This window comes from Anser anser, assembly GCF_964211835.1.
Source record: "Anser anser genome assembly, chromosome: 9".
NCBI classification, from domain to species: Eukaryota; Metazoa; Chordata; class Aves; order Anseriformes; family Anatidae; genus Anser; species Anser anser.
In genome coordinates, this window is record NC_139729.1 from 13,486,697 (window position 1) to 13,502,030 (window position 15,334).

Genomic DNA, 15,334 nt, shown 5'->3' on the forward strand with positions numbered 1-15,334 from the left:
CCAACTTCTCCCACAGCGCCTGTCCATCTCCGCATCTCCTCCCACTGCTGAGGTCTGCAGCAAGATTCTGTCACTGCGACGAGCCAGAGCATGGGCTGTAGCTTCAGGTGAGGAGCAAGGAGGGTTTTGTGGCCACATCTTGTCTGCTGGGAGAGTGCGGGGCTCAGACGGTGGCTGGGACATGCCCCCCAGCCAGGTGCTGATGTCTGGCCCCTTCTCCAACTTGTGGTTTTATGCAGCAATGGAGGGTGTCCCAGGCTGGGGGCTGCATAGAAGCGTGCCTACAGGCTTTGCTCTTGTTGTTGGATCACATGAAGTCCACCAAGGGGTTTGGGAAGCTGCTTGAGTCTTCTGGATCCACATCTTCGGATCTGGGGGAGCAACTTCTGAGTCACTGAGTCCTCGTAGGGGAGGTTGCTGGGAACGAAATGCCCGCTTTTAAGAAAGATCTGCTGGTCGAGCTTCCTCTGGCAGGGACCATCCCACTGCACCTGCAAGAGACCATCTTCCAAGCTGGGATGGAGACTGCTCCCTCACAGAGAATAAAGTGCAGAATCTCCTCTTTTAGCAAAAGGTTTTTCTAAAGGTCAGGGCAATCTTTCCTGCTGAGTTGTGTACATTCCTGTGTGTGAAGGCACTGCTGCCTTTTAAAGCCCAGTGGGCAAAGGATCATTGAGAAGAACACATTGGGGATACCATGGAGGAACACTGAGATGTGAACTTCAGATTTCGGTTCCTGCTGGATAGAAAAGCAGAAAGACAGAAAGGCAGTGTGGGCCTCACCCCATGAAAGCAACAGCCTAGGCCTGGTGGAAAGAAATAAGGTGTTTGATGCAGGGAAAGAGAAAAGCTGTGGTCATGTTGAAAGAGTTTGACCAAGTCTCCTTTCCAGTGGAAGTAACATAGCTTGAGGACTCCGATGTTCTGCAAGCAAGGTGAGACTCGGTAGTGAAGAGGGACCTGCCTTAGCTCCTAAGACGCAGTAAATTTGGCCTGCCCATGAGAAATGTGCTTGAGGGGTGTGCTTCAGTCGGCAGCTTATGGATGAGGGAGAGGATGTAGAGCTGTAGAGCTGCCGGGCCCTGCGGGTCGGGGACGTCCTGCAGAGAGAGGTATGAAGAGCCATGTGGCTGCTGCACGAGAAGACCTCACACCGCCAAGTGGACCCAAGTCCTCTGAGTTGGGGTTATCATTAACACCCTCCTGCTGCTGTCTCCCCAGATCTGTGATGGCCTTCCCAGCTGGGCAATGGACCTACCTCGCGGTTTGCTGCTGCCATCCATCACTGCGGCGATGAAAAGCAGCCCCGCGCCGGCCGGCGGCAGCCGATGTCTTGGCTGGGCCCATGTGCTCCTCTGGCACTGGGAACTCGTTTCAAAGGCCAAGGAGGAAAGGCGGCCCCAGGAGCCGTGTAAAACGAACCAAACCCCATCAATGTGCGATTTCTCCTGCCAGGCACTGAGCGTTGGCGGTAACGCCTAACAAAGCACCACGAATTTGAAACCAAGCTCCCCTCCCCTTCTCAGTGCCATAAATCACTTTCCTTCTGTGCATTCATCTGCAGGCCATACCACTTCTTGCCAAGGCTTTTGCACTGGAAGAACTAAAATGCAGTGGAGAAGCCTCAAAAAGAGGCAAGAGCCTTATTTTCTTGTGTCCGTCTCATTTTCTCACCTCTGTGGCACCATCTGTTGTCAGAGGTCCGTCATTTAAAAGCCGTGTTGAAGTAAAAGAGCTGTGCCTACAGGAGCTAAGTTAGTGTCCGAGGGCTGGGATTTCTCTTCCAGCAGGATGAAGTCTGGAGATGTGATGATGCTCTGTGATGGTCCCATGCAGTTTTGGGGACACTGGGGAAGATGCTGCACGCTTCCATGTAAGCTATAAATATGTGTTTAAATGGGTAAACACCTCGTGTAAATGAAGCGCAAAAGTCAATCATGTGAATTCACACTTAAGCTGTGTTTTTAAGCACAGAAATAATCCCTTTGGACTTGAAACCCCATTCCAGCACCTTGTTAGAGCAGAGCTAGCTCGGGGCTTTCGCTGCAAGACGAAGTCCTTAAGCCGTGCATGCCACTAATAGCTGAAACCCCCGAACTGGCCTTTTCAATTTAGATTTGCCAGCTTTGCTTGTCTTATACCCTATATCTAGATAAGCTGCCAAGTATTGGGCAATGCTCATTGCATGGGAAAAACCTCACTGGAAGCTTAATTCTGTGGGAATGGACCAAGGCAGTGTGTGGAGTGGGCGTTTTTCTGCCTCTGGTGGGGGTCTTGGCATGGGGACGCCAGCCCCACGCACCACTTCGCTGCGCAGAGGAGATTTTGCAGGGAAAGGCGACAGCAGCTGCTGCTGGAGCTGGTTGTTATAACAAAGTGAGCGTCATGGTTCTGCAGAATAAACGGAAATGACGGAGCTGCTCGCCAGCAGGCTAGGAATTCCCTGAAAAATGGGATCAGCAGCACATGGGGCTCAAGGGGGGTGAGCAGAGGAGCTGTCTGCATTCTTGAGCTGAGCTTTCCTATCAGCGAGGTCGACATTTCGGTGCCATCACATCACTTAGAGCTGAGAGATGGGTAGCAGGGCTTGGCATTGCATCCTGACCCCAAACCCAGCAAATCTGGGGATGGGAATAGCAAAAGCGGGGAAAAAAGATTGGAAAAAAGGTTGCTTGCTTCGCCAGCTGCAGGCAGGGACTGTCCGCCTGTCCCTGTACCTGGTGCTCTCCGGCCATCAGGAAGCAGACACCCAAAAGTAGCTCATTTTCCCTTGGCCATGTGGGTTTTTGCACCGCTCTCAAGCCCCATGGCTGGTGGGACTGGTGCTGCGCCCCAACAGCAGAGGGGAGCATGTGGGTCCCTCTCCCACGGGCGCAAGGCACCCTCTCGTGGTGAGCAGCCACCCGTTGGTGGCGCCCGGTGACAGCAGGGCCCCTTCACCCAGCTCCTCGGCATCTCTGCCCTCCTTTGCCAAGGATCCCGTGGGTTTTGGGGAATCCACATCCTGTAGGGAGTGCTGCCCCCCACCCTGGCACTGCTCTGCTCTAGCCACCCACCCGAGCAGGACCTTGGGGTGCCAGTGGGACCCTGTGCTCGGTGGGGACCCCCTCCCTGGGACCCACCAGTACTCCCGCAGCAGAGAAACCATTCAGGGAGGTGAGATTTGGGTTCTCCGGGCTCAGGCCACCCCATTTCCCAGGGGGTCCTCCACACCTATCCGTCTCTCTCTCTCACTTCCCCACTTCATATGGGGAAAGAAGATAATTTTGACAGAGTGCTTGAAGCTGGCTTCCCCCCGCCCTTCTCCCTCTGACACTTTTTCTCTCTCATGATAATAAATCAGTGCTTTGCATAAACAAAGCCCCAGAGAGGTATTACTTAAAACAGCGCCCAGGAACCACACAAATGCAGTTTTTTCCATGAGAGAGAAGCAGGAGGAGTTTTGGGGCTTTTTTTTGGTGGTGTTTGTTTTTTCCTCTGTGACTCCTTGCCAGAGGGAGGGATTTCTCACCACAGTCCTCATCCCCAAAAAGCCCAGATCCGGTGGGCGCCCAGCGGCTTGCCGCACGCTCGCGTTGGCTTCCTGCAGCTTTAAAGTTCCCTCTACACCCAAAGGAAAAGAGGGAGGAGAAAGGGTTTCATCATCACTCCTGAGAGCAGACTTATAAAAACTTTGCGCTCACGCTGCCTGGCTCACTCGCGGGCTCGCTGGGTTTTCGGAGCGGGACGGGACAGAGCGGGACGGCGCTGGCGAGCGCTCACCGTCTCGGGAGCCTGCACACAGAGCCCAGCTCCTCGGGGAGCCCAGGGAGGCCAGCACACCATGGGAGTCCACCCCGAAGCCAGCAAGTCCCCAGCTGACGTCCCCAAAAGCTCCAGCACCTGCTCCCGCGGTATCTTCTGCAACATCAAGGTAAGGAGCGGTGCTCCAGCGGCGATGCGGGAGGAGGAGGCTGGCCCCGAGAGCAGCCCTGGTGCAAGCTGCTGGTAAAGCGAAGGCTGCTTGCAAAGGTGCAGATAATGAATCTCACGTCTTTGGTCCCGAATAACGCCGCAGAGGACCAGGGGCTCAGTGTGCCGTGGGCTGCGGGGCTTGCCTGTCACATCCAGGACACGGTGTGCCGCCGCTTAGGGAATGATTAACCACATCCTGGTGCTAAAGGAAAACACTGCCCTATAATAACGTCGATTCGCTTGAAAAGCCTTGGTGGGGAGAAGGGTGGTTTTGTGAACGGCAGGGCCGGCTGGCACATCCCCAGCAGGGAGGGGGACTTTCCTGCTTTGCCTTGCAGTGTTTGAGGCAGCCAGGCGCAATTTTGGGGCTCACAGCAGGAGAAAGCTGTGGCAGAGGGGGACCCCTTGCCTGGGTGTGCTTCCCACTGGCGTTATCGAACACGGGTGTAGGTTTGCAGCGTGCCAGCAGTGCTGTGAGGACGGCTTTGTCTGCGCTTCTCAGCTAAGCACAGCTTTGGGAAGCCGGGGTGCAAGGCGTCACGGCCCGGGATGGGTTTGGTTTTTATTTGTTGCCAAGTGACAATGCTTTGGGTTCGCGGGCGATCACCCCAGGAGTGCGTTGGCAGCCAGTCCATCCAGTCCCACATCCCCGAAGGTCCCTGCTGCTGTCTCAGCGGGTGGCTTGATGGCCCTTTCTGGCTGTGAGCTGCAGGAGGAAGAGCTCAAGATCACCCCAGGTTATAAACAGGATAATGGAGAGCTGCATGTATGGGGGGGGCAGAGGGGACTGGTGAAAAAGGTGGCCCCAGCCTCCTTCAGGCTGTGCTGGTAGTGACCATGGCTCAGGTGGGTGAAGCTGTAAAAGCATTGCTAATCAGTGCTTTTCTTAAGGCTGTAAAACTACAGGGATTAAAAAAAACAAACAAACAAAAGAAAACCAACCCACCGCCACCAAATGTAAATTCGTTTCTCCAAGGATGCTTGGTCAGGGGCTGCGTTCAGGACCCCTCAGTGGCAGGTGGCACTGGGGTGTCACAGGCAGGGTGACCCCACAAGCAGGAGGTGCCATACGAGCCTCCCCCCAGTCCAAACACAGCTGCACCACGGGCAGGCTGGAGAGTGAAAGAAGCTCTTTGAAGAAAAAAATATCTTTTTTTTTTTTTTCCTAAATGGAGAGGAATAAACCTCATTTTAATGCAGCCCTCTGCCAGCACCATGCAGGATATTAAGGAATGGTTTGGGCTCTATCAAAGTACCCTCGCTGACATCGGATGGGTGATGTGTACTGTCTGGGATGGAGCTGGGACAGCCACCCATGTGACAGGTTCTTGCTTTTAGGAGCAAATGTATATAAAGGGACAGGCAATGCCACCTCCCACCCTTTTCTGACCTGTTCACTCTTCCCATGTTGCGCGGTTTGCTTTAAAATATATATATACACATTAAAAAAACAAACCCTGCTTCGAGGTAGCAAGGCAGGCAGCAGCCTGACTGCAGCTGTCAGCACTCTCAGCCCTCCGAAAAGTGGCAGAAAATAAAAGTGTCGTGAATGAATTTCTAGGTTTGGGAAGCTGTTTTGCTATGGGTGGGTCCTCAGAGGGCAAGGCGTACAGCAAAGGGCTCGTTTGCATGAGAAGCCCTTGGTGCCGCGGATAACACGTCGTAAAAGTTGGCGTCCTGGCTGCGCGTGAGCTGCTGGCACCCTCCCATCAGAGCCAGCCACTGGATGGCATCAACCAGCCCCGGCACCCTCCTGTAGGTGAGGGCAGCTTCTGGCCAGGGTGGTGTTTCCAACACACCCCAAGCCTCCGGTCGTGGTGGGCTCCGAGTCCTAGTCCTGCAGCTCGCGTTTGTTCTAGGGGCTCACGTGCCCACATTGTTTTCAAAGTGCCTTCTGCGGGGCTGAGGCTGGAAATAAAAAAATGATTTTTTATGTACTTATTTTCTGTGAAACATCTTGCTGTTCCATGTTCCCATTGCTCTGGGCTCTTTGTCATTGCTGGCCCGGTTACTGCAGGCTTTTGGAGGTCAGGAGCAGGATGGTCCCAGGGCCAGGGTTCCATCTGCTCCATATCGCCTGGCTGGATTAATGCTGCTCAGCTCCTCATTGCTTTGAGCACCCAGTGGGGGGGCTTGAAGCCCTCCAGAGGCTGCCCACTTGTCACCTTGAGGAGAGTAAGCAGAAGTCCCAAAGAGGGGCTTGGAGGCTGCTGCTGAGCCCCTGTCCCCCCAGGATGCCCGGACATCTCAGTGACCCCCCGGTGGTGGCAGAGGGGGGTGATGAGCAAGGGCAGCCGCTTACTTTGAAGCCCCACAGAGCTTCCAGGGTCATGCTGAAGGTGCTGGGGCCCGAGGGGTTGCAGTGGCAAATGCAGGATGAGGCCAACCTTTGGTGGCAGCTAGTGGCAATGTAACACCCTGGGGCTCATGGCCTAGAGGACCGAAACAGGCTGGAAAGGTGGAGGAGACATGGGCAGTTAGTCCTTCTGGTACCCGAGCATGGCCATGGATGACCCCAGGTGAGAGTCCCAGCTGCTGTCCCATTGTCACATCCATGCCCACCTTGCCCTTCTGGACAGCCACTGGCAGGTCTATTGCTGAGGGTTTCCCTATTTGCAGCGCCTCGTTCCCCTGTCAAACATTCTGGCTTCTTTCCCCTTATTGTCTCTTTCGTGGTTTTGCACTATTTTAATTGACAGCTAATTGCTTGTCCTGAATCCCCAGGGATGTGACAAGGAGAGCTTTATAAACGCCTTGCCACTTAGCTGGGCTGCAGTGGTTTCGGTAGGAGAGTGCAGGCAGGAGGTATCGACCCCACGGACTGCCCGATGTGGGAAGGGAGCCAGGAAGATAACAGGGGGTTATTGCCCCTCGTGTCAGCTGGAAGAAGTCTGCGAGGGGGATTTAAAAGCCCTGGGGGCCTCAACAGCGTGTGCACCGAGGGGCTGGGTGCACGTGGCGATGAAGAAGGAGCAGCAGGGTCAGAGGGGCAGGTTGTTTGGGAAAAAGGCTGTGAGACTTTGCTTTAAGGCACTCCACGAAAACACAGCTCATTGAACATGCCTCTGGTCGAGCAGTCTCAGCATCAACGTGATGGATAAGGGGAGGGAGGTGGGCAGTGTCGGGGGCTGGAGGAGAGGGGATGGCAAGACCAAGAGGAGACTGTGGAGTCCCAGAGGTGCTGAGGCTTCCAAGGAGCCCAGGGTGAAGGTGATGTGGCCAGATGGGTGCAATGGCCCGCAGCGAGGTACTCTGCCCTCTCTGGAGAGGCAGGGTGTCTTCTGCAGAACTGGAAGCCTTGCCCTGGAGCCCGAGGTCCCAGCAGCTCAGGGCAAGTTTTGCCCTTTTCTTTAAAGGAACTGAAGGAATTTGCTGAGAGGATTGTATTTCAGAAGCCCGCAGAAATAATGGTCGTGCTCTCATCCTGTTGGAAGAGATTAGGAATTGCTGCATGTAGCTGTTGAAACATGAGGAAGAATAGAAGATGCACCAAGCCATTGGCATTTGGCCCACAGTATGGCTTTAGGTTCGGAGAGGGAAGTATTGAGAGGAGATGGCCATTGTGGGTTTGGGCCATCAGATGAACCAGGAAGATCAGAGGGTATTTCAGTACTGGGTTCTTACTGTGCAAGGAGGGACTTGGACAAACCTTTGTGGCAAAGAAACAAGCAGAACGAAGGACAAGTGTGGTGGCACAGGGAGAAGTACCTGGTGTGACTGGGGTCTTCAACATTTGTGGTTGATGGTGCTGGCGTCAGAAAGAAAAGGCTGGGCTTTGATGGATCCAAGACTATATTTATATCTGTTTTTGTTGGGATCAGATTGTAAAACGGAAGGACTGCCTGGAAGAACATCAGCAGCAGGATGAGGAAAAAGATGAGGAAGAGCCAGAGGGTAAATCAGGTTGGAAAGGTTAATGGGATCAAGGTCTAGGGACATGAAACAAGTTAATTTTATGAGGGGCGAGGTGGTTCTGTGCCCAAACACAATCAAGGAGTGGTCAGCAAAGATAAGATTATCACAAGCAAAATAGGAGAGGAGTGTCGCTGATAGGGAGCCCGAGGCATGGCCGGGGCTGAGGGTGTGTGAGAGGAGTGTTTGCATACGTTTGTGGGCCAGGGAAGACGGAGCGAATCTGAAGCTATCTTCAGGGAGATCACGATCGGACTTGACGCAGCACAAAGAGAAGAAGTGAAAGCAAAGACCCAACCACACGGCCGACCTGCTACCGTGGCGTGGCTGCGGGAAGAGAGAGCTGCTTACAGACCTGCTCCGTGTTGTGCAAGCAGAAGGGTTTTCTCAGCGGGAGCTCAGGAAGGAGCAGAGACAGCTCGCACACCTCACATCTGAAGGTCTGCTCTCAGCAACACCCCTGGTCAAAAAGCCCCTTCCTTCCTGCAGCGGCCACCTGCGCCGGGAGGCAGGGCTGTGCTCCTCGCCTGCAGCGTTCCCCATATAGCAGCAGAGCAAAGCCGGGCTTGTGGGGACCCTGCAAGGGCATCGGGACCTGCAGATCCCACGCGTGTGTTTGCTGAAACGAGAGCAAACATTGGCTTTGCACTTGACAGTTTGTGGTTGTAAAGCTCGAGTTACTTGGCAGTAGGCAGTCATTATTGCAACTAATAAAGTGGGCAGCAGCCTGCTTTAGACAATCCCAGTTTTATTTGTTTATTTTTTGCAAGAGAAATAAAATTTTAGGAGCCAGCTTCTGCCATTGGACCATGCTCCTGGCTGTGAGGTGTTGTGCTAAGATGTGTTCTGCGGCAGGGTAGTTGTTTCCCTTGGTAGAAATGTTGCTTTTGTAATTTATTTGTTTCTTTATTTATTTTTCCATCTGTCATTGGTGCTTTCTGATAGAGATGTAGGCAGCTGCATATAGGAAAGAGACGTCGAGGAGGGATGTATTTCCCCATGCGTGTCCATGTGTTTTCATTTCCAGCTGATGTGTTTCTTTCTGAATGTCTGATTGCAGCCACACGGCTGCAGGAGAACCATTTAGTGCTGTGAGTGTTGATCATAGACAAGCTCTAAAGGAAACAGCTGAGTATTGATCATTTTGGGGATGTTCTTATTACTTCCTAAAGCCTCACATGCATGCACACACCCCTCCCTTATTTTTTTCCTCCTGTAAGTTCGGGAGAGTAAAGTGGAGGAAGCCTGAAGGCACTTCCCAAGAGGTGGGCAGGTTGGGTTCTCCTGCTTTGGGTCATGACTTTTGGAGCTCCTCCAACACTTCAGCTGGGAGAAGGGGTTGAGTTTCAATACAATGAGGGCAAATTCATGGCCCAATATTCCCCAAAGTCAGCCTGTTGGTCTTCAGTAGTGTAGGACACTTTCCAATGAAGTCAAAAGGTTTTGGTTTGGCCCTCAGGAGCCCCAAATACAAGCCCAATAGTACTGTGTGGGCAGAAAGAGCTAACAGAGTGTCCTTACTCCTTGTCCTTTCTAAATATTTACTCTAGCCAGATTCATTGTGCATCTCCCTGCAACAACTGCTCTTGGCCACGTCATACCTCGGTGTCATCAATCAGCTGAGAGCAGTTTGATGGCCTCTGTGAGGATCTCCGCTGCTTTTTACAGCTCCCCAGGCAGCTGTTGTGGCTGTCTAATAAATTAAGCTCTGGCTCTTTCTATCTATGTCGTTAGTGGCTGTTCTGTACTTACATTAGCAATGGTGTGAGTGCATGAGAGCAGAGTCAGGAAGAGGAGGTGGCACAGGCTGGAACCCCTGGGGCTGCTTCTGGGGGCCCCAGGGCTCTGTGAGGAGGGCATGAGTGTGGGTCTTCAGTCGTAGGTATTTTAAAAGCAGTAAAAAGCAGCTCAGTTGGCTTTGTTTTGAAATTCATTGCTCCCACTCTGGTCTTGTTTCTCCCCAAATTATTCCATCTTCTGGGAGGAAAAGCTCTTCCTTTCACTCCCACTTTACCCTTTGCTTCTCCAGCATTTCTCCAGCTTGTTCCCATGTTTGCTTGTCCTGCTCCTCTCTGGGTTGTGGTTATGTCCCTGTCTTGTAGACATGGGCATGGCTGAAGAGGAGAGCGTGGGACCCATTCGTGGGTCCCACTGGACGTGGCCGGCTCTTTTTCCTCCCCCCAGCCGGGTTTTCCCCAAGCATTTTGTGGGTGCAGACTCCACCAGGGCATGTGTTCCCAATGCTCATTGCAGGGTGACCTGTGCCATAGGACTTCCACCTTCCCTATCTCCAGGCAGGTGAAGACACTGAAGAACGAGATGAGGGATGACTTTGGGCATGGGTGCCACTACTGAAGCATGAAGCTGTGGAAGCAGAGCTAGGAATTAACCCCTGAATCAATCCTCCAGGCAGTGGAGAGGAAGGGGCAATGCCCGTGCCACATGTAGCAGCATCTTAGAGTCACGGAATCATTTAGGTTGGAAAAGACCCTCAAGGTTATGGAGTCCAACTATAAAGTCAAAAGACCTTTAAGTTCATCAAGTCCACTGTCTTCCTGAACCCTGGTCCCTGCAGAGCAGTGCTGGGCTCCCTCCTGGAGGCGCTGTAGAAGCACTTCACTCCTCTGAAATATCCAGAGGCCAGAATTTCCTTACCTTGCCTTTACTCTGACCTGCATCCAGCACATGCATGCTGGGCTTACCAAGCACATTATGTTCTCTCTCTCGCTTAGCCTCTTGCCAAGCATTTTACTGGCTGCCTTGGTGATGTTCCCCCAAAAAACTCTTGCAAAACAGCCATCTTTCATAACAGACTTTTTTAAAGTCCAGTCTCAACGTACCTAAGTTAGCTGTTCATTAGGGCCAGTGACAGTGTTGACAGTGCGTTATCTTACATAAACAATAATGGAAAGAGAGTGCCACGAGATAAGAGAACATGGCTTAGCAGACCCGGTACATGGTGCAGGGCAGTGCAAGTGCAGGCTGCCTACCAGCAGTGCCCCAAAACTGGCTGCTCCTGGGGCACACAGCCAGCCCCAGCAGCCCCAACCTCTTGCTGTCCCCAGAAGCTCACCTGAAGGACAGGCTCACCTCACCCCCTGTCCCTGACCAACTCATTCTTGTCTGCTTTCTGGATATCGGAGCGGGTTCAGCATGAGACTGATCAAGCCCGTCTCTCCTCTCAGAGCCCTGATTTGGGATCGACCACAGAGCTGGCACGTCCCCGTTTTGAACCATGGTCCAGACTGTGGTGGGATCATCCCCTCTGCTCCTTGTGATGGCGTGGGTTTGTCTGCCTTATGGAAAAGCCTTGCCCTGGGTGGTGCTGGTCCCGGTGCAGGGAGCAGGGTGTCCGCAAGGCAGACCTCCACCCTGAGGCATTTTCTTCCCTTTTAAATAAAGTGTGTCTTGGAAAGGAGTCAAGTGCCTTGTATAAACAGCCTGGAGTCAGGACCGCTCGGCGCTCTGAAGGAAACGTCAGGATGATGAAGAGGGGGCTCTGTGCACGTGTCCTGGTGTGGGTGGATGCACGCCGCACGCCCTGACTGCCTGCAACGGGACCTGCCCACGGCTCCAGAGCCCCACCAGGCTCTGATGGGAGCATCTGCTCCGGGGTCACTGCTTTCTTCATAGGAGTGTCCCCAGCTCCTTGACCTCCCACCACGCCTTCACCTTCCTTCAAAGGACTTTGCTTGGCTCTTCTTTAAATATCTTTCCCCGTGAAGTGTTATGAAAGACAGATGACAGCGGCTCCCTCCCCTGCTGGGGTGCTCGGTGGACGCATGGGGCCGGGGTGGCAAGTCTCAGTGCGCTCAGCAGCTGGCAGGGACCAGGTCGCTGCTGGGGGAAGCAGCTGTGACCATGCTGCTTTCCACGGATGGTTGTGGGTGGTCAGGGTGAGCAGCAACGTGTGGGGAGATAGATGGGGATGGACACAGAGCAGTTCTCCACACCTCCACCAGCACCAGAGGTTTGCTGTTCCCTGCCAGAGCATCTTGGCTAGTACCAAGGCCAGAAGGTGCATGGGCTCCTTTTGGAGAGCACTGCCCCCAGCTGAGAAAGCTCCCCTATCACAGCTATTTGTGCTCAGAGTCCTCAAGGTTTGGGCAGTCTACATTTTGGTTGGCGCTGAGCCTGATGAGTGCAGGCAAGGTCTCAGTCTCTCACCACCGGACAGCCAAAGTGCCTCTGGAAGAGGCGAGCTCCAGCTGCATGAGTCCTGGAGCTACGGCTGTTTTTCTTTGCTCTGGCTGTTTTGGGTGGCAGTCCAACCCCAGCTTCTTCCCAAACAACAACAAAAAATCTCATCTGCCCTTCCCTTCCTGTCCTCTTGGCTCTCCCCATCCCTCTGCCTCTTCCTGCCTGCCCTCTCTGACTGCAGCCTGCCCCATCTCCTGCCCCGCATCCCCTCATGAAGCTCCGTCAGCGTGGCTTCCCCGTGGTCCTCCACCTTTGTCTTCTCCCCATCTCCTGCCAAGCCCAGCAGTTCTTGGAGTCCATCTGCCAGCCCTAGCGCATCTCTCTCCCCGACACTTCTCATCCTCCTATCTGCCCTGGGATCAGGCTGACATTTGCTGCGCTAAATTCAGCCGTGGCGATCCACCCTCTTCCCGCCCCGCCGGTAAACAGCTCTGCTTCTGCAGCTAACGCCTTGCGCTGGGAGAGCGCTCCCTCCAGCTGCTCTGCGTCTTAGGCGGTCCCGGTCCTCCTCTGTTTCCCTAATGCTTCCTTATCCGAATGACTTCAGTAAGGTCTGGCCAGAGCTGCAGGAACAAAAATTAATGTTCTCTGGCAACATGATCCCCTCTCGGCTTCTCTTCCTTGGAGGAGTCACCTCTCTGCTCCAGGCCAGCCTAGCTGTGTTCATCAACTACGCATGAGCCCAGGATTTGGGAAAGGGAAGGTGACAGATTCAGCTGTCACCGGCAGGACCATGTGCTCAGAGGTGTTTTTGGGTGCAGGGTTGTATAGCTGGCGGGTTTAGGGCTTGCTTAGCTTCAAGAGCTTTCTTGCTCTCAGCTGTTTCACTTCCATTTTGTCACCTGCCTGGCAGCGTTTCCCACGTCGTGCCCCACGTTGTCACTCTGCGACCTTTTGTCATGGCAGAGTCCCAGACCTTGTCCAGACCTTGTCCTCCCCTGCTCAGCTGCCGCAGTGCCAGCCATGCATGTGGTGCATCTTTGTGTCTACTGACACCACGCTAAGATGTGGATGGAGAGCTTGGCCTCATTCCTATGACCCCTCGTCCTTCTTTTTGCGTTCATCATATCTACTTCTGTGTGGTCTCCAGGTTATTTACAATGTTTTCTCCTTCCCCTTCATCTCTGCCCTCAGGTTCTCTCCTGATTCCTATGCTTTTGGATGCCCACCTCTGTCTTCTGCCTGGTGCTATCCCACCTTGCAGGAGAAGCTTCCCAAGAAGCCACATCCTTGCCGTAAGGACAAGGAAAAGTGGACGATTTCATTTTTTATTTTTTTTTCTGCGCTGGACTTCATGCGATGAGTCCGGGCTCCTGGCTGCTACCGCCATTTCAAATAAATAGTAATAAGGAGTAATGCTGTTCCCCTAGCCAAGGACATAAGGAATTTGTCAGCACTGTAGTACCTTTGATCCCCCCATCCATCATCTTGGGCTTCCCGACATTATCTTTGTGGGACACACTTCCGGTGTTCAGCAAATATTTGATTTCCTGTGAATTTAACTAAAAAGAACTTTTTCCTTTTTTAAAAAAATGATTTTAAAATACTTTTGGCACCATGCAGACACATTCCATTCCAAGAAAAATAAAGGAAAACTGCTCCAACTAAATATAGATCAAAAGACACTTGCGAGCTGCCTCTTGCATCCCCGGCTGAGAACGCTTTCCTCTCTGCGGCCACCCTGGCTCACTGCACCATGCTCCTGCCCCATAAACCCATGTATTTCCTCTTCTGCTCTTGGGATGCTCCGTGTCCATCTGGTTTAGTTTCTGGCCTGACCGAGAGACCACCTCGAGGGAAAGGTGCTGTTTTTAGAACACTGCAGAGGGCTTCCAGCAGTGAGAAGACGTGGTGCATATTTCACCTTCTCCCTGGGGGGTTTTCAAAGTCTTTCACCAACATTCTCCTGCCAACACCCTTGGAGCAGGCTTTGCCGATTTGCTCTGTGGCTGAGTGGATCCAGGGGCGGATGGGAGAGGCTGGGGCTCAGGTAGGTGAAAGCAGCGCGGCTCCATTTCGGCTGCGGTGCGGCAGCTGTGGGGCCGGCTCCACCAGGGGCACCCAGCAGCCCTACGCAGGCAGGTCTTCCTCCTGGGCTCACCGTCACACAGCTCGAGCATCGCGTCCTTCCTCTGCCAAGGGCTGCTGTGGTGCCAGTAATCATCCATATTGGCAGCAATGGAGCAGAGGAAAGAAAAAGAGGGCTCCTCGCCCTCTCTTCTGAACACCAGGTTACTCGTTTGGCAAAGCTAATGAATTAGGGATCTGGATTCACTGTGTGCTGGAGGTGCAGCTGTGCCAGCTAGCTTGGGTCTGCGTGTGTGCGACTCTGAAATCCCTCTGGTGGGACGTGCTCACTGCATCAGCTGGGCAGCCAACGGGTACTGACTGGGATACGTTTTTTGCCTGCAGGTGTTCGTGTTGTGCCATGGCCTTCTGCAGCTCTCCCAGCTCCTCTACAGCGCCAACTTCAAGAGCAGCCTCACCACCATCGAGAAGCGCTTTGGGCTCTCCAGTCTCTCTTCAGGTTTCATCTCCAGCTTGCACGAGGTAACTGGGTTAGGTGCTTGTGCAGGGGCCCCACGGCATGTCCAGAACAGGGGAACTTCCCAGGATAGGGCCTTGGGGTCGTTCACATTCAGTGTTTCCTTGGCTGTGCCTACACGTTCTGGATGAAACAGCTGTTGCTGTGTACCTGGACACCTCTTCTTGCTTTGCTTCTGCTGTACCACATGCCAGGAGGGTTAAGGTAGGGTTATGTGGTGAGAACATGGACATGGAGGGCAGCAGCAAGCAGGATGTTTTGGAGGAGACCTTTCCACCCTTAGGATGCCATCCACCTCCAGCAGAGACATGGCTGGGAGAGAGCAGACACGCAGTGTGATTCTCTTCTGATCACAGTGCTTACAGCCTCTAGGAAGAGGAGCATTTTATCATGAGTAGTACCCACACAACTACTGCTCTGTGACCAACTTCCAGTAAAAGTGTCTGTTTTCACAGGTTTTTCAGTCAGCTTGAGGAATGGCCCTGGCCTGAGTCTTTCCAAACTTTCTCTAAAAGGAGATGCTGGCCAGCAGGCTCTCCAAGAGCCACCCCATTTCTCCAGGGCTCCCAGCTCCTGACGGCCCTGTGGCAAACGACTGTCTTTCACTGGCATCATGCTGTTGCTGAGCTGGCCTCAATCTGAACTGTGGCCAAGGTGCAGCTGAGCTTCTTATGAAGTTTCAGGGTGGCAAGAGCACTGATTTAAACCTGACACTTGATGAGT

The 15,334-nt window shown here is 53.4% G+C and overlaps 1 protein-coding gene across 1 annotated transcript in view; it reads left to right on the top strand.

The window, feature by feature from the left end:
• The first annotated feature begins 3,541 nt into the window (after nucleotides 1–3,541).
• SLCO2A1 (solute carrier organic anion transporter family member 2A1) overlaps nucleotides 3,542–15,334 on the top strand; it is a 29,554-nt gene continuing 17,761 nt past the window's right edge. The window contains exons 1-2 of the mRNA XM_083847776.1: nucleotides 3,542–3,913; nucleotides 14,479–14,616. Of these exons, the coding sequence (XP_083703902.1) occupies nucleotides 3,824–3,913; nucleotides 14,479–14,616 (228 nt within the window). The 5' untranslated portion in view covers nucleotides 3,542–3,823. The remainder of the gene's footprint in view (nucleotides 3,914–14,478; nucleotides 14,617–15,334) is intronic.